Here is a 19,749-nt window from a genome sequence, read left to right as displayed (position 1 = left end):
GTATCTGGTCAGTATGTGAATTTGTGGCTAAATTGTTCCACCAATAGTCAGTGGTCATGTCTATCATGTTTAGTGAACAGTTTTTTTCCACTTATATCTTAATGTTTGATTGAAACTTATAATGAAGCAAATGACATTCAATAATAGTAAATTGTAACATTAGTTGTAACTAGTCAGTATATTATACATTTATATACAAGGTGAAAAGGTATTAGCATGACATACAGTATGCAACGTTAAAAGTATTTCAGTTTTTCAGACTCGACAAAGCATTCAGACTTTTTACTAATCAGCATCATTATGTAGTTATTTCGGCTTCACTTTTTGATCCGTTTACAACAACGTCGCTGCCGTATTTATGCCGAGATGACGTCATGTTGAGTGTTGATGGAGTAGCTACAATGTTACCATAGCCTGGCATTGATCCATCCAAACTCCATTCAGAAAACAAGCATTTTAAAAGTTGTTTGCTTGTTGTGTTGCAGACAGACCTGACAAAGCATGAATTTGGACTTTTTACAAATCAACATCATAATGTCGTTATTTCAGCTTCACTTTTGATCCGTTTATTGATATTAAATCACAGCACGGTCTGTTTATTTTGGGTTCATACCGCAGTAGCTAGATACAGATACAGTATGTGAATACAGCTCGCCGCCGGGTGACGTTATGAACCCAGACAGACAGCATTTGCTTGCTTCGTGCTTGGTGTGAATGCACGGTAAAACAATACGAAGCAACAACATAACGTAACTTAAACGAACATAAACAATAGCACAGCACTATGTAATGATACACTGAACCTCTGACACGCTCCCCAGAAAACGTAAACACAGAACTGTTCTCCGCCTTTTCATTTTGAAATAACAACGACCAATGAGGAAACTCCAACAGTCGGCCGACCAATCCTGTAACTTCATCACTCAGTCAGTCAGTCAGTGACAGACTTTTGCGTTTGTAGGACTGCTGGCCCTCTGCGGTCCAGACAAAAACAGTTTATCCAACAAATACTTGATAGGTTAATTGATGAAGAAAATAATTATTAGTTGTAGCTCTACATTCAAGCCACGAGTCCAAATGAGATCCAGTTTTTAGCTCAAACTAAATGACTTTTAACTGAACAGTGACATTGATTAGCTTTAATTCACTTTGTGTCATCATCTCTACATGACCCCCGACCTGGATCTTCTCATAACGTTAAAGAACCCTTTGGTTCTAGGTTCTGCCTTGTGGTGGTCCAGGTGCATTGTGGGTAATGTAGGTGGCGGCACCATGCAACTTCTGACAAGAAGGAAGAACCATGTGTGGAGTAAAAAGACGACATCTCTGGTTCTGCTGCATCGATTCTGATGATATTGCAGGAGTGCAGAGATGAATCTGTGTAGTACTCTGTCGTACTGTTGTAGTACTACGAAAGTACTATGAAAGTACCTGGACCTCGGGCTTATAGAGTATCACCTACTTAGTGAAGCCCAAACGAAGTCTTTCAAAGTGGAAACAAAAGTAGAAGCGGAGACGATGCCGTTGGGAAAAGGTGCTTTAATTCTTCAACTTTAAAGGAATAATTCGACATATTGGGAAATTATTTGAGAGTTAGATGTTCAGATCGATTCGGCTATAATGACTAATTAACACGTTATATCACAGCTGTTTAATCAGTCTATCTAATCTGGTAATTCTGGTAATTATTAGTTGTAGCTCGACATGTGACAGAATTAGATCCAGTTTTTAGCTCAAACTCAATGACTTCTAACTTCTGAATAATGAACTTTAACTTTAACTCTCTAGTTTTACTTCTGGTTTCAAATCCAACAATGAGATGATTTATGTTCTTCAGCAGAAACTAAACTGAGAAAGAGACGTTCAGTTTGGTGCAGACAGGTTTAACTTGACGGTGAAGTGCTGTACAAACAGAGGAGACGAGCCTCCGCTCTGATTTATGACGTTTTTTTAAAAGCAGGGGCCTCCAACGCCTGCAGGAACATATGCTTCTCCTCCTCCTCCTCGTCCTCCTCCTCCTCCTGGTCCTCCTCCATCTCCACCTCCACCTCCTCCTACTCCTCCTCCTCCTCCTCCTCCTCCTCCTCCTCCTCCTCCTCCTCCTCCTCCTGGTCCTCCTCCACCTCCTCCTCCTCGTCCTCCTCCTCCTCCTCTTCCTCCTCCTTCTCCTTCTCCTCCTCGTCCTCGTCCTCTTCCTCTTCCTCCTCCTCCTCCTCGTCCTCCTCAGAGGTTTAAAGCGAGTCTCCTCCTGAACCCAGCGACGTGTTTAAACCGGAGATATTTATTGTTTCAGCTCAGAGTTTAAATAAAGTTGGTGTGTCCAGTTGGCTGAGCTGAGTTAGTGGTGTTTATACAGCGGGAGGGTTGCAGGGTGTGATTGTTTGGCCTCACTGTGCTTGAGCAATGTGCGGGTGTGTGAGGCAATACAGTCGGTATTTCACTGCGTATTGTCTGTGATTGTTTTTGTGCAACGAGGTGAAACGTCGATGTCATTCTGGTCAAAGTTCATCAGTTTTATCATCACAATGTTAGTTCCCCTTCAAGCTCTTCTAAAAACGTTTAACCTGACGTAGGTTTCTGCATGATGACGCTGCTACATGTACAGTATATCTATATATCAGTGTAGTAATACAGTATCTATATACATCCTTATAGTCAGTGTATTAATACAGTATCTATATATATATATATATATATATATACATCCTTATAGTCAGTGTATTAATACAGTGTATATATACATCCTTATAGTCAGTGTATTAATACAGTGTATATATATATATATATACATCCTTATAGTCAGTGTATTAATACAGTGTATATATACATCCTTATAGTCAGTGTATTAATACAGTGTATATATATATATATACATCCTTATAGTCAGTGTATTAATACAGTGTATATATACATCCTTATAGTCAGTGTATTAATACAGTGTATATATACATCCTTATAGTCGTGTATTAATACAGTATATATATATGCATCCTTATAGTCAGTGTATTAATACAGTAACTTAGCTGGCGGTCGGCGTGCTCCCAGGCTGGAGAAGCAGACAGGAGTACCGGCAGGAAGCTCAGCAACGTCCTGCTGTGGATGCACGATGGATGCAGCGGTAGACCAGCTAGTCTCCTGTTCTGAGAGGTTAAATTACTGGTTTTGTGAATGGAGTCTGGTCTGGTGAAGAGAGAGATGTAACGGCTTCAGTTCCCCGTCACAAAGGGCCGTCTGACGGCGAGGTAAAGCTGTGAAAATACTTTAAATATAGAGTAGGATTAAACTGATATAGATTTTTTTAAATGTCTAAAATCGTTGTTTGTGCTGCTCCCGTCAGACGGCTCTCTCTGAAGTTATGTAACGGAGGAGAAAGAGTCGGTCATGTGGAGACTAACGAGAGAGTCAGACCTCCATCGGCTGCTTTCATAACAACCTCACTAACCCAGTTTAACAACCGGGACCTGAACCAGGACTCAGCTGAACCAGGTCTCAGCTGAACCGGGTCTCAGCTGAACCGGGTCTCAGCTGAACCAGGACTCAGCTGAACCAGGACTCAGTCCGACACCCGGTTCAGCTCCCTCCAAACCGCCGGCTTCAGGCTCCTCCTGACACGCTTATTGTTATTATATTATATTAGTATTAGAGATAAGTTCACGTCAGTCTGTATCTGTGAGCTCAGGAAACAAATATTCTTTTAACCTTTATATGATTTCTAATAATAAATGGTGTGAAATAGTTAATTTAAAGGCAGAATACTGGCTCTATGAAATACAAGTTTATTATTTAGTTGTTGTTGTAGTTGTGTTTGAGATAGAGCTGCAACTAATTATTATTTCTTAATAAACAGATGTCATTCTTTTGTCTATAAAATGTCAGAAAACAGCTCAAGGTGACGTCTTCAAACGTCTCATTTTATCCAACAAACAGTCGAAAAACCCCAAAGATGTTTATTATCACATTCATGAAGCATTTTTGTTTAAAAATTAATTTCATTAGTAAATGACACTTAAATTTTCTTTCTAATTTAAGTTAATCATGATCATATATTTAAAAATAAATCCAGCTGAGCCTCATCCTTTCAGCTGGATGTTTGTATACGCTAATGTTTCTGTGCTTTGTCATTCACTTGTAACTTAAAGACTCTCCATGAACTCTGTGTTTGGTTCTCAACGGGTTCTTCTTAGAAACTCTTTGACCTAAAAGTATGAAAATGTGTGAGGTGAATTATTGATCATTGATTTTGTTGTTGATGTTAAAGTAAAGTGTTTAAACACTAAAACCTGCCAGACTGTGTTCAGGTTCATATCTGCTCTGTTTGTTGACGCCGCCACTGAAACGTTCCTCTTCTTCTTCTTCTTCTTCTTCTTCTCTTCCTGTCGTTATCAGAAGAAAAGCAAAGGCAAGAAGGGAGAGAAGAACCAGACAGACAAGAGCCGCCGAGATGAAGGAGGTGAGAGGGTTAAATATATACAGTATATCTATATATGTATATGTTTGTGTGTGTGAGTTTCCTCTTCTGATCTCAGCTCCTCTGTTCTCTCACTTCCTGTTTTCTGAATCAAAGTCATGAGAATCCATCCGATAGAAGACTCTCTCTTTCTAAAGGGAGTCTGGTGCTCGGAAACACGACCGCTTTTATCCACAGGGGACAGGGTTGTTAACGCCAAAATCAACTCAAAATTAAAGTTCCTCGTAGTAACTTTACTTTGTGTTGTACATCCGGCAAGAATATCAAGCTAATTTTATTACAGAAAAATGTTTTCTTCTCATAGAAAATTGCACCAGAACATGGAGAGTGGTGTTTCTGAGTAGCCTAAAAATATTAATATATGGCATGTTTAGCTAAGTTTTTATTGGACGTTATTACAGGGCGTTGTTGAATACTTGATTATACTTGATTATTTCTCTATAACAGACCGCTGCTATGTATAACAGACCGTTGCTATGTATAACAGACCGTTGCTATGTATAACAAACCGTTGCTATGTATAACAGACCATTGCTATGTATAAAAGACCGTTGCTATGTATAACAGACCGTTGCTATGTATAACAGACCGTTGCTATGTGTAACAGACGGTTGCTATGGGCGCAGCTCTGATGTCGGACTCTGGAGGACCGTTTTTGTGTTAAATAATTGATTTCTTAAGTAAGTAGCCGTGTAATAAGCGAGATAATGTTCAGCTAGCGGGTCATTGTTGTGAAATAAACCCCTTCAGGGCGATGAGACAAAATGATGTAAACAAACAGGAGGGAAGTTGTAAATGTCACGTGGCCCACAGAGCGACGGGAAGTGAGCCATAAATGCGCAAATATCATTCCACGTGTTCAAATGGATGCACAAATGCGTATATATCACTTTACATGTAAACCTATAACATTTTTATGTGGAATTAAAATACATGTTTACAGAGTAAGTCGTGCATATTTGCAAATTGCCCTGTATTTTTGTGGATGTGACCTTACACAACACAAATACAAAAATACATGTTTGTGGATGGTGAAATATTTGTAGATCATGGTACATATTTGTGGATTACAACTATTAAAGTCCAATAAAAACTTCCATAGCTAAGACGTGGTAACTCTGCTATAAGAGTGTAAAAGGAAAAATCAGCCGGGAGTTTAAAGCATTAAATATGGAGAATATAATGAAATGATTAAATGCTAAAGTGAGGACTGTCGGGGCTGCAGGAGTTTCTCTGAATGATCATATATCAGGTTTGTGTTGGAGAGAAATCACAGGTGATTACAGGTTATTACAGGTGATTACAGGTCTGTGATTTCAGAGTTGAAGTGACTGAATGAAGCATCTGTTGTGAAGCAGCGAGTCACCACTGACTGTCAGTCCGTTAACACTCCGTTCCATCACTTCCTCCCGTTTACGAGCAGATTGTTCAGTTTAAACCGCTCATTTAAAACGCCGTCGCCACTCGTCTGTGAATCACTGAGGACGTACGATGACTTTAACGTTGAGCTTTAAGCTTCACATTTCATGTTTATCACGTGTGACACATACTGTACGTGCACATGTGTTTCTCAGATGTTTCACATATAAACTGTGAAACATGAATCATCAGCTTCACATGTGTGTTCCTGTGAGTGTGAGTCTGTTTTAAATGAGGCTGAGCGGCTCCACAGAGTTTATTAAGTCACTTTTATTACTCGTTATAAAACTAGTTTTTTACCGTGTCACATAACGGTACGCACATTTTAAATATTCACCAGTTGTCATTATTCAGTTGTAGATATTTCCTGTTTCATTATCTGCTCAAAAAGAGTTGATATTCAGGTTTTTACAGTGTTATTATGTTTGTGACATTTTGTTTAGTGTTGAACCCCGAAGACATGAAGTCCAAACTGAAGACGTCATTGACACTAAGTGTGTGTGTGTGTGTGTGTGTGTGTGTGTGTGTGTGTGTGTGTGTGTGTGTGTGTGTGTGTGTGTGTGTGTGTGTGTGAGCCTGTGTCTACATGTCGATGATGTAATTGACGGGTTGAAATCAGATTACAGTCAGAAACACGTCCTGAACGTTGAGGATTTTAACCCTTCAGCTCCTGAAGAGACATGAAATAGAAGTACTACTGTAACTCTCAAGTACTGTACTTAAGTACATATAAGGTACTTTTCTTTTCTAGAGTATTTACTTTTCATGCCACTTTCTACTTCTACTCTACTTCATTTATCTGACAGCTTTAGTTACTTTACTAATTTAGATTATTACACACAAAACACATACAAATGTTCAAGTAGAACTGAAACCATCAGTCCATTAATCAATTAGTCCATTAATCAATTAATCCATTAATCAATTGGTCCTTTAATCAATTAATCCATTAATCAATTAGTCCATTAATCAATTAGTTGATTGACAGAAAATTAATGTGAAACTATTTTGATGATTTATGTTTTAATGTAAAATCATTTCATGGTTCCAGATTCAGAAATGTGAAGATTATAATAATATGCTGCTTTTACTTTTAATAATTGTAATAACTGACATTTACATATTTTACTTATATTCTTCACACATTTTATATTTATTCATTTATTTTAATAATTTCCGGACATTTTTTGGATATTTTTTGACATATTGTACTAATTATTTTTGGACATTTTTCACTTATATTTTACTAATTTTCAAACATATTTTGGAAGAATTCTAAATATCTTTCAGACTTTTTTCACTATTTTGTTTTTGACATATTTTACTTATATTTTTTGGGATATTATTTGGACATTCATTCACTTATATGTTTTACTTATTTGACTAATTTTCAGACATGTTTTGGATATTTTTCTCTGATTCTTTCACATATTTTACAGATAATGTTTCATAATAAGTTTTGCTTTTTTTCTCATGTTTAATGTAGTAGTAATACTGTTGAGGTTTGGACGGTTGGTTGGACTAAACAAAGATAGTGAAGGTGTCACTTTGGGCTCTGGGTGACTGTGATGAACATTTCTCACTATTAACACTATTTTTACAAACCAAACAATCAATCGATTAATGGAGAAAATAAGCAGATTAATCCATAATGAAAATAATCATTAGTTAATGGTTCAGAATGAGCTCCAGCTCAACAACTACGACAGTAAAATCCTACTTTTACAATAATGCATCAGTAATAATAAATAATAACAGTACATTTTACTGGCCTACCCGCCGGTTTATCAGTGATATTATTATTATTATGTTTCATGCTGTATTCTTCATCATGTGTTCAGGTAAACGTACGTCAGGTGAGCCGGACGTCACTCTGCAGAAGCAGCTGGAGCGTTTCGAGTGGCAGCTGAGGATTTTAAAGGAGGCCAACGGGAACCCGGAGAGGGCGGAGCTGCTGAGAGACCACGCCGATGAAGACGTGTGCGCCCTCGTCCTGAGCATCCTCAATAAGGTGAGGAGGGCAATTATCAGGAGCAATAAAACTTTATCGATCAATGTGTGGGGACGTTGATCTTTACCTGTTCAAAGAGGATACAGTAAAGACACAGTGAGACTTATTCTGAAGTCCAGCTGTGTATCCTCAGCAGGCTGCAGCTGTGCCTGCAGCCTGCTGAGGAAATGTTGGATTTAAAGGTTGTAAAAAATACGTCTGAAAATGCGAAATACTGCCGGATTAAAGAATAACGATTTGATTTGGATCGCTGAGGTCACAGGTGAGGCTAAACTAACCTGACAACACAATTAATCAAATTAAAATCACTTAAAGTTTTGTTGTCAGCAGAGGGCGCTCTACTGCAGTTTACTGACCGATCAGTAAACTACAAGTAGAGGACACGAACATTTTATGTTTTTACTTTTTACTTCATTTGTCTTGCTTTTATTGCCTTTTTAAACAATTTTTAACATTTACATATATATTATTATTATCATCATTCTTTTTGTTTGTTATTATTTTATTTGTATTTTATTTTTGTTGTTCATATTTTATTTATGTTTTCATTTATTTATTATTATTGTTATTATCATCATATTCATTATTATCGGTTTAATTTATATTATTATTACATCATTATTATATTTATTATAATTATAATTTAATTATCTTCATATTTATTATTGTTTGTTATTTTATTTGTATTTTTTATGTTCATATTTTTATCAATATTCATTTTTATTATCATATTTATTATTATTTGTTTAATTTATTATTATTATTATTTTAATTGTATAAGTATTATTATTATTATCATATTTATTTATTGTTTGTTTACTATTATTTTATTTGTATTAATTTATTCTTATTGTTAATATTTTATTAATATAATCAGTTATTATTTTTTATTATCTGTTTGATTTATTATTATTATTATATTATATTTATTCTTATTTTAATTTTATTAATATTAATATTATCATTATTATTATTTTACCCGGCCCCAGTTAAGCGGAAGTTAATGGATGAATGGATGACTTAATAAAAATAAGAATAATAAAGATGAACATTTCATTTTTATTATATTTATTATTATTATAGCGATAAACACGACAAAGTACAGCGGAAACAGACTTGGTGAATGAATGATGACGTACGTGAAGCATGACGAGGCTGTGACCTTCCTCACATTAATACATGAGATGCAGATGTTGGACGTCACTGATGCTCTGAGTGCAGCAGGTTCAACATCTGGTTTACAGGCTGAAACCAGCAGAGAGGAGCCTGTTAGAGCAGCACATTAATGAACTTGGAGTCACAGTCACATGACCTCCTGATCAGAGGAGTTATTCATAGACTCACAGACAGACAGCAGCTGTGCAGCAGCAACATATCATATCATATACTGTATATCACATGTTCTTCTCTCATTACTGCTTCTCAATAAACTACTGTGTTTCTGCATGTTTCTCTGTTTTTAAACTCTTAATTCAGATGTTTTTATTTATTATTTATTGTCAGTAGGAAGGTTGTTTCTGTTGTTTTTCCACAGACGTCATTAATGTTTCTATCAGTTCAGTTTGTCTTTTATCTGAACTGAAACGAGTCTCTTATCTGATGTGATTTCTTTCAGGTGAAAACAGAGACGACGGCTGATTTGAACATCCTGCACGAACAGAAAAGTAAATCTGTGACTGAAGAACACGAGAGAAACGTGGAAGGTAACAAACTACATGAAGAGCTCTAGAAATAAGTAGCTGTAATGACACCTGCTGGGTTTTAATGTTAACAGCAACGATTTAAATAACTTATAATTATTAATGTCTGATATGGTGAAAGTTTTATTTAGATTTCACCCGTCAGCAGTAGCTGTTAACCTTAACGTGTTAACGTGCTCTCTGCATGCTGGCTGCTGTACAACATCCACTCAGACAAAGATGGGTTTCCTCCAGACAGAAGCACCACTCTGCATCATTCTGATGAGTAAAGTCTGTAACGTACAGTGTAAGAGCTCCCTGATTCTGTGCCGAGTTGTTTTTGTTGAGATTATTTTCGGCACAGACGTATCAGGTTTAATCAACCAGTTTAAAACCGTCTCAGTGAGCGTGTTTTATTTATAGTAACAAGACTTTATTTATACATCATGTAGAGATGAGCTGAGAAGTATGGACAACGGAACCTGCCAAAATAATAAATAAATTACTGGATAAATAAATAATTATGCCATTAAATGTATCAAAAATAATATAAAAAATAAATGTAGGCATTAATTAATTGATCAAATGTGACAAAAAATAAATATTTCTGTTTTATTTGCTTCTTTATTTATTTAACTTTGTATTAATTCCCCTATTTATCTTTAATTCTATTACATATTCCCTTTTAACTTTTAAATTTACGTATATTTTTGCATTTATTTTTAATTTATTTTAATTTATTCATTTTTAAATGTATTTATTTATGTATTTATTTAAATAAATGTAGGCATTAATTAATTGATACATTGTGACATAAATTGATATTTCTGTTTTAATTGCTGCTTTATTTATTTACATTTGTATTAATTACCCAATCTACTATTCTATTTAATCCTCCCATTTTATTAACTTTTAAATTTATATATTTATTTCTTTATTTTTTCATTATTTATTTAAAAAAATAATTATTTATTCATTATTAAATGAGGGATCTGTCATTCATTTATTTTAAATATTATTTTTTGTTACATTTAATGGCATATTTATTTATTTTAAAGGAGACATGCATGTGGGGGGGAGGACCGATTATAAGCTGCTAAACAAAAATGAATGCACAGCAAGTCTGTAGAGGGTTTTATGATGTTGAAAAGTATTATTTGTTTTTGCTGCAGCGCTGCAGAAGAAACACGAACAAGAGAAAACTCAACTGACTGAAAAGTTTCAGGCTGCTGAGAACGTCCTCAAGGTAAAAAGAAACCAGCAGATAAGCAGAAGAAATGATGTTGACCCGCTGTTTTCTATTTGCAGCATCAGTGTTCATGCTTTTATTTTGTTAAATTGTGTTGTGAAGGGTGAAGTGGAGCAGCTGACTGCAGATCTGCAGGTTTATAACGAGCTGAAGAGGAGAGTCAAAGAGTCGACGTTTAAGAAGGACCTGCAGAGAAATATTAAGGTGTGTTCAGGTGTAACAGCATCAGCACTAAAGGTTCAGCTTTTAACAAGTAACTTTAGTTATTAATGACTAAAAGATGTAACGAAGGTCTGTTGATGAAATATCTGTGTCTGAAATAAATGTTAAAGTGAGTAATTTCTGTCTCCAGGCCCATGGCAGCCCAGGTGCATTCTGGGAGTCTGAGCAGGAGTCTCTGCTGTTTGTGATTGAGATGAAGAGTGAGCGAGTGCAGGAGCAGAGCAGGAAGCTGCAGCAGATGGACGATCTGGTAGGAAAACGTTGTCGTAGTCTTTAAACAGAAGTCTTTCTACGTATCTCTCTTTGTTTTCTTCTTTTCTTTCCACTTCCTTGTTTTTCATTTCATCTTCTTCTTCTTCGTGGTTCTCAGGTGGAGAAGAATTTGTTGTTGGAGGATCAGATCATTCACACCCTGCAGCAGAACGAGGATCTCAGAGTCCGGATAGACAACAGCCAGACTTTCATCCAGTAAGTGTCTTCTCTTCTCTGCAGCAATGTGGCGTCACCTGCTGGACAGTTTACCTTCAAAACATCAGTTTCAGCTTCGTTTTCAGAGTCAGTTTCAAAATACAAGGGTCTCAAACTTTGGGGGGATTAAATAAGAACACAGATCTTCTAATAAATTAATACATAAATACATAAAAGACTCAATAAATAAATAAATGTCATTAAATGTAGCAAAAATAATATTAAAAATAAAAATTAATTAATTGATAAAATGTGACATAAATTGATATTTGATTTGCTTAGATTTTATTTTAATTTGCTTTATTTATCTTTGTAGTAATTCCCTTATTTATTATTTAATTTTCTGCTTAGTTTTCCCTTTTATTTATTTATGTATTTATTTATATACATTTTCCCTTTTATTTATTTATTATTGCATTTATTATTCTTTTATTTATTTGGGGATTTTTATTTATTTATTTTTGCTTTTATTATTTATTTAATTATTTTTGCATTTATTTTTTATTTATTGTATATTTAGTTTGAAATGTATAAAGAAAAGAATACAGAAATAAATAAGTTTGGGGGAATAAATAAGGGGTGAAATGCAAAGGGAAAATCGTGCAGAAATAAATAAATAAATACAAAAATAAAGACATACATTTAAAAAATAAATATAAAATAAATAAAAACAAATGCAGAATAAATAAATAAAAAAATAAATAATAATAATTACATGAATAAATAAAAAGGAAAATTAAACAGAAGAGTAAATAAATAAGGGAATTAATACAAAGATACATAAATAAAAAAGCAAATTAAAACAGAAATATCAATTTATGTCACATTTTATCAATTAATTAATGGCTACATTTATTTTTCATATTATTTTTGCTACATTTAATGACATATTCATTTATCTATTGAGTCATTTATGTATTTATTTTTTATTTTGGCAGGTTCCGTCCTCCCTATTTTGGTTATAAACAATGATTCTGAACTCCGTCTGTTCTCTCTGTTTCCAGGCAGTTATCAAAGGAGCAGCAGGACCTGAAGGTGGCGCTGGAGAGGCAGGCCGTGATAAACCAGAATCTTTCTCAGGAAAAAGAGCAGCTGATGTTCAAACTGAGACACAGAGACTCGTGTCCGACCATCCACCTGCCCGCCATGATGCAGGAGATCGCTCCCAGATGATCACGTGACCACGCGTGTCACTCGATGTAGATAGGAAACAGACTTGTAATTATTCACAAGGTAGCATGCAGTCGGTCCTGGTTTACCGCTCAGTATTGGGCTGCCGGTCCTACCGAGCACCTGGCTGTTAACAGGAAGCATCGTCACAACTTCCAGGGTTTTTAATGGATCCACGAGACCGGATGTTTCCCATTTTATCCTGCAACTCCACTGGTAAATGTTCTTCTGCTAGCATGCAGCTGAGCGGGTTTACAGCTGAACAACAAGGGCTTCAAAATGAGTCCGGACCCACGTCAGTCCCTGAAGTAGCATCGCATCAACTCGGCTACACCAGCGACTGTAAGCTGCTTCCTGTGTGAACACGCTGTATTGAGCCAGACAACAGTTTGGACCTCAGACCATCCCGGCTAACTATGCAGAGACTCACATAATGACCGATCATGTCGACTTAAATCTTCGGATCTTCTGGTTTCCAAGCTAGCAGACATCCGACCCGATTTACCTCAAAACCTCTGAGGGTTCAAACTGGACGAGTCGTCACTCAAAGCCGACTCCACGACTCCATGGAGGAGGCCAGACGTCTCTGTGTCCCGGGGAAAATCCTCAAATCACATCAATTCATGCCGGATAAAACCAGTCTTTCTCCACTGGCACTCAAATTATAGTTAAGAGATGAACGGAGAGCGCTACCGATCCAGTCCTGAAGTCATACAGCTTCAAGAAGCACTTGAGTTGGTTTTGTGTTCCACTTAATCTTGGACGTCCAGTTCAGGTACTTGACGGTTCAAACCATCGAGGGTTCCTCCGAGAACTACCAGATTTTTTAAAGAAAGTACAATCAGTGTTACATAAATGGATTCTTCAAGTGTCCCCTAACTGTTCCGATCTTAAGATCCTCCCAAAGGTATCGCAGGTTCCCATAAAGGGTGTGTAAGTACGACGCAGTCTCGCAGGAAGGCGCATAAATACCACGACATTACACGGACAAAACACATCACAAACGTCAATGAAAAACGTGACAATCGTCACTAACGTAGTCGGTCAACAATGGTATCGAACACGGGTCTCTTGGTTAAAAGTCCGGTGTTTGTTGGGCCCATCCACCTCCCCCCATTTTCTCTCTTGTTATACAACGTCACTAACTCTTACCGTAGCATTAATACGCAGATACGTTCAGATTGCAGTCAGTACAGGATACATGGCGTACAAATGAGATGCGGAAATCAAGAAAGGCGTACTCATTGCACGCTAAACACCTTGCTAAGGAGTCAATAACCATCACAATCAAACACAATTTTAAGTGATCCATAAAGAATTCCCTTTGATTGGGCCTTAAGGAAAAACGTCATGGTTCGGCTTAAAATAAAAACGTAAACTAAGTAAAACACGTACAGAAACAACTACGGAAACAACGTCATGAACGTCAGTAAAAAACAATCATCACTGACGTATTTTAACCGGTCGACAAAGGTCTTGAACGAGGGTCTCTTGGTTAAAAGTCCGGTATTTGTGTCGTGGCATTTATAGGCCTCTTTCGTGCGAACAGGCTGGTAAATGTCCACCGGAGGTTGTTGTGAGGACCAAGGAGTCAATAACCGTCTTAGAGATCCTCACAATCAAACACAATCCTAAGTGATCCATAGAGGACCCTCGCGGGTTTCCATACGATTGCAAACTAGTTCAAGTTCAAGTTCAAGTATTGTTGATTCACGAACCTATCAACAAACTAAACAAAGCCGAACTGAAACGCTCCCACTCAACTTTTATCATCTGATTTTTCTAGGTCTGTTCAGACCGGAAGCCAAATGTTTTGTCTTTCTATTGTTGTCAGGTATTTTCCTGTTTGTGTGCCTTGCTTCAGGTTTCTCATTCGTTATCACAAACTGATGTTATTGGTTGCTGGAGTCAGCTGACACATTTTAATATAGTTAATATTGCTGCTGTCGGGGAAGACACCACTTCACTTTCAGCATCAAGTGTATATTGAGTATTCAGGAGCTGAAAAACCGCATTGAGCCCTTTTTATGTTTTATTTCAGAATCAAACATTTTCTGTATTTCTGTTTCAGCAAAATTAATCTTAGTAGTTTAAGCATACTAGCGTCTTGGCTCAAGGTGTGCCGTGATAACGTAAGAACTCTAACCTGCTAAAACACGTCACCATACACAGTGGAAGCATGTAACTGTTCACATGGCAAACCACTGAATGTGACATCCATGTCTCGACATCCATTAGTCAGCAAAACGTTTAACATATACCGTTAGCATGTTAGCGTTCAGCAAAATTACAGCAGCAGCTCAGAATAGTAAAAGTGTAGTCCGGTGTTTTAGCTCCATTAGTGGTAATAAATCTTACATTACAGTGTTTTAAAACATTTCACCCATCATAGTATTTTGTTTTCAGGTGTGTAATGAGCAACGCATGGTGACGTAGTTAGCTTCAGTCTTGAGGAGTTAGTTAGCAGGCTACTGTGGTTAGATAACGGATTTTATGCTCGCTAGCCGCTAACAAATGGTAAATGGTGAATGACAATCTGGCAATAGCAAGTTACAATAGCTCACAATGTTTTCTACCAGTTAGCTAAGAACCAGCTAACAAGCCAGCTAGTTAGACAATCAGTTTAAACAGATAACTCTTATCAGACGACTCGTTTTATACTTCAGCAAAGCAGAGTATTGTACGAAGTGACTCCGCGAATGTGATCGCTTCCGCCATTTAGTTTCTTTCACTTCCGTGACCGAGTCCACTAATCGCAGTATTTACATTTAACATAACAGTGAAATGATTTAGGTCAGAAATGTTTTAAATTGAACTGCTTGTTTACTGTCATAGAGGTTTCCATAATGTTTAGCTTTACAGTCACAGATCAATAATCACTGTATTCATCTTGCCTTTAAAAAGCTCGATAACTGTCAGATAAATTGTGTTGCGTTACTTTTTAAAGATGTGAATTATTGCCATGTTGTTAGTATTGTTTTTGTTAACGTGAGGATGGTTTTATGGGATGTGACGTTTGTATTGCCAAAAAAACATTTGTCAGTATTTTGACAACTCTTTCTCCTTATGCACTAGCACTTTGACCAGTATCTTACCAGGGGGTTGTATAAGAGAGATTGTTTTCTTCCATGTTGTATAGATTTTAATTTTTTTTTGGCTTCTTACGTGTAAAAACTTATTTCATCTTTTCTTGGTTGGATTTAAATCCAGCGTTTTGTTTTTCCTTTTTGTTTTTGGCTTGACTAAATAAAAAGCTGCAACTAAAACTGACTGTTGAGTATAATTTCTATATTAACAACAATATATTCAATTTCAATGTATATATGTAAAATACATATACCACGATACACCTCGGAAATACACAGTAAAGTTGCTTTTAGCCAGCACTTAATCTTATATATTTATATGTATATATATATATTAATATGTATATATATATATATATACATATTAATATATATACATATTTATATATATATATATACATATTAATATATATACATATTTATATATATATATATATATATACATATTAATATATGTATATATTAATATATACATGTATATATATGTATATATATATATATATACATATATATATATATATACATATAAATATATATGTATATATATATATATATATATACATATATATATACATATATACATATAAATATATAAGATTAAGTGCTGGCTAAAAGCAACTTTACTGTGTATTTCCGAGGTGTATCGTGGTATATGTATTTTACATATATACATTGAAATTGAATATATTGTTGTTAATATAGAAATTATACTCAACAGTCAGTTTTAGTTGCAGCTTTTTATTTAGTCAAGCCAAAAACAAAAAGGAAAAACAAAACGCTGGATTTAAATCCAACCAAGAAAAGATGAAATAAGTTTTTACACGTAAGAAGCCAAAAAAAAATTAAAATCTATACAACATGGAAGAAAACAATCTCTCTTATACAACCCCCTGGTAAGATACTGGTCAAAGTGCTAGTGTATATATATGTATATATATATATATATATATATATATATTAATATATATTAGTTCCAGAGCTGACGGTCCTTCATGGAGGAAGCTGAGAGTAAAAGTCGGTCAGTTTGTGTAACGCAGCTGTTTGACCTCTAGAGAGCAGCAGAGGACAGTGTGCTCATGATGCTGCTGGGATTGAACCTGTGAACTTTATATTACAGGATAACCTGCTGGACACGTTTCTACCATCGACTGTCACGGTGCTTCTCTAAAGTTTAAACGTCCCGGTTCAGTTCCACAACGTGAAGTCTTTATTTAGTGTAATTAGTGAGTGAAGGATGCTGGGATGTCTGCAGCTCTGACAGCCTGCTGACAACATGACAGATCATCATGATTAGAGTAACAGAACACACTGGGATCAACATCATGAGATCACAACAAATAATAATCAGAGATCTGTCTACAGGAGGCGCTGAAGATCATCAGTTTAGAGTACTTTATATTTTATGTTTTACATGCTTGGACAAACATTATATGTACTTTCAACACTTCATTGGTGTACCCTTAGAAAAAAGAAGTAAACTTCAGGTTTATTTTACAAAGTAAACTTAAGTTCAAGTACATTCCCAACTTTATGTAATAAGAAAAAGGAAAAGAAAGTAAGAAAAAAAAAAAATGAATCAATAATTACAGAGGGGGTTAATATTCCAAGAAAAAACTCTGAGATTTTCTGAGATTAAAGTTGTTGAATTTATGAGAAAGAAATGTGGATATTCTCTGAAATTAAAGTGGCAAATTTAAAAGAAAAAACGATTATATTGCAAGATTATAAAGTTGTACATTTATGAGAAAAAAACTAGAAAAAATAGTGGATTAACTAATAAATGCAAATATATTATATTATAGATTAAACTACCAGCAGTATACTGTATAATGTAATTAAAAGTAGCTCCACCTTTATCAGCTGCAACATTAAAGTGATGAACACATTAATGCATCAATAATTAGAATACTATAATAATATAATATAGATTATTCTGCAGATTGAGTACTTTTACTTTTGATACTTTAAGTATATTTTAATATTAGTACTTTTTTACTTTTACCTAAGAGTTTGAATGCAACCCAAATCGCCATCTTTTACTAAACCTAACTCAGTAGTTTTTGTTCCGTAACTTCCGTACTTTAGTTACGCCACTTTTGGTGTTATTATAACTTACACTGCCATCTTTTCCTAAACCTAACTCAGTAGTTTTTGTTCCGTAACTTCCGTATTTAAGTTCCGCCACTTCTGGTGTTATTATAACTTAAACTGCCATATTTTACTAAACCTAACTAAGTAGTTTTTGTCCCGTAACTTCCGTACTTAAGTTACAGCACTTCCGGTGTTATTTTAACCCAAACCGCCATCTTTTCCTAAACCTAACTGAGTAGTTTTATTTTGAAATGACTGGAGCGGAAATTGACCCGTGTGTCACGTGTTGTTGGACATTCGTAGGAAAACGTATGAAAAATACGCCGTTGAAAGTTCTGCTGAGTGTTATAAAAACCACAAGGTTGCCGGTTTGATCCCCGGTTCCTACTGTCTGCATGTTGTAGTGTCCTTGAGCAAGACACTGAACCCCAAGTTGCTCCTCGGGCGCTTTACAGCAGCTCAAAAATAAATGCTGAGGATGAGTTAAATGCAGAGGTTAAATTTCACCTGTATGTTTATGACGATTGTAATAATAATGTTTAAGATGTTTCTATGTTCGCTACAGTTTTTCTTTTCTTTCAGCCCACAGATCTCACATCCTCCTCTGATTGACACGTCTTCATCTCTTTCCTATACCTGCTGTTCATTCATGCGTCCTTCCTCTGCGTTCACACTCTTCCTCGCTGCTCCAGGTGAGTCCAGGTGGCTGTGAAGTGCCCTGGGAACGCCGTGACATGACAGCCGAGGCTCTGACCCGTAGCTAACACTCACTCACACACACTCAGCAGGAGATGACCTGCAGCTTTCAGGTTATTGTCTCAGCTTGTCAAACAGCCACTGACACACTGATCCCTTCACATCCGCTCAGCGCTGCACGCTCACACTTACAGAGTGGCGTCTTTAGCTGCAGGTCAGCGTGGTGAGCCTCCTCCTGGGCCTCCATATCAAGAGTCTGGATACTGTCTTCAGTCATGCTAGCAGCTCTGTGAGGCTAAAAAGTACAAATACCACAGTGTAGAAATACTCTGTTACAAGTAAAGTCCTGCATTCAAACTCTTAAGTAAAAGTACAAAAGTACAAGCATTAACAAATACTTAAAGTACCAAAAGTAAAAGTACTCATTATGCAGAATAATCTATATTATGTTATTGTTAGGGCTGTCAAAGTTAACCTGATAATAATGCGATGTCTGAAAAAAAAATGTCCAGAAAAATGTCCAAAAAAATGTCGGTTAAATGTCCAAAAAAAGGCCGAAGAAAGGCAGATGAAAAGTCCAACATACATCCAAATTTTTTTTTTTAAAAATGTCCAAAAAAGGCTGAAGAAAAGTCTAACATATCTCCAAACAAACGTCCGAAAGATGTCGGATAAATGTCCAAAAAAAGCAAAAGAAAGGCAGTTGAAAAGTCCAACATATGTCTGAAAAAAGGTTGAAAAATGTCTGAAAAATTTCCAAAAAGTGTACAAAAAAGTATGAAGAAAGGCAGAAGAAATGTCCAATATATGTCCGAAAAAAAGCCCAAAAGTATGTCCGAATAAAAGTCAGAAAATGTCCAGAAAAATGTCCAAAAAAATGTCGGTTAAATGTCCAAAAAAAGGCCAAAGAAAGGCAGATGAAAAGTCCAACATACGTCCAAAAAGAAATTTGGAAAATGTCCAGAAAATGTCTGAAAAAAAGGCGAAATATGTCTGAAAAAAGTATGAAGAACGGCAGAGGAAAGGTTTGACATATGTCTGAAAAAAGGGTGAAAAATTTGGATAAATGTCCAAAAAATGTCTGAAAAAAGGCCGAAGTAAGGCAGAAGAAAAGTCTAAAAGTTAACGCGATAATAACGTGTTAATGCACTAATTTCATTAATGCAATCGATATTTCGGCGGGTGTAGCG

The 19,749-nt window shown here is 35.8% G+C and overlaps 1 protein-coding gene and 1 long non-coding RNA gene across 4 annotated transcripts in view; one reads left to right on the top strand and one right to left on the bottom strand.

Moving 5' to 3' along the window:
- The window catches only part of ccdc69 (coiled-coil domain containing 69), a 31,808-nt gene extending 15,856 nt beyond the window's left edge, over nucleotides 1–15,952 (top strand). For 2 of the 3 annotated variants that reach the window (XM_037780335.1, XM_037780334.1), the window contains 8 exons: nucleotides 4,387–4,450; nucleotides 7,729–7,898; nucleotides 9,514–9,601; nucleotides 10,750–10,823; nucleotides 10,929–11,030; nucleotides 11,179–11,298; nucleotides 11,419–11,516; nucleotides 12,521–15,952. In XM_037780335.1, the coding sequence (XP_037636263.1) occupies nucleotides 4,387–4,450; nucleotides 7,729–7,898; nucleotides 9,514–9,601; nucleotides 10,750–10,823; nucleotides 10,929–11,030; nucleotides 11,179–11,298; nucleotides 11,419–11,516; nucleotides 12,521–12,689 (885 nt within the window). In that variant the 3' untranslated portion in view covers nucleotides 12,690–15,952. Of the gene's footprint in view, nucleotides 1–4,386; nucleotides 4,451–7,728; nucleotides 7,899–9,513; nucleotides 9,602–9,634; nucleotides 9,885–10,749; nucleotides 10,824–10,928; nucleotides 11,031–11,178; nucleotides 11,299–11,418; nucleotides 11,517–12,520 lie in introns of those variants that run through there. The other variant, XM_037780336.1, reaches the window with a different exon arrangement.
- Nucleotides 1,522–2,662, bottom strand: LOC119494459. The gene is made up of 2 exons (XR_005208217.1): nucleotides 2,124–2,662; nucleotides 1,522–2,030 (listed from the first exon to the last, which is right to left on the bottom strand). It is a non-coding gene; the product is annotated as an uncharacterized LOC119494459 (long non-coding RNA).
- Nucleotides 15,953–19,749: the final 3,797 nt, after the last annotated feature.

This window comes from Sebastes umbrosus, chromosome 9 (assembly GCF_015220745.1).
Source record: "Sebastes umbrosus isolate fSebUmb1 chromosome 9, fSebUmb1.pri, whole genome shotgun sequence".
Taxonomy (NCBI): Eukaryota; Metazoa; Chordata; class Actinopteri; order Perciformes; family Sebastidae; genus Sebastes; species Sebastes umbrosus.
The sequence above is the reverse complement of the archived record's forward strand: the minus strand, read 5'-3'. Positions and strand labels throughout refer to the sequence as shown.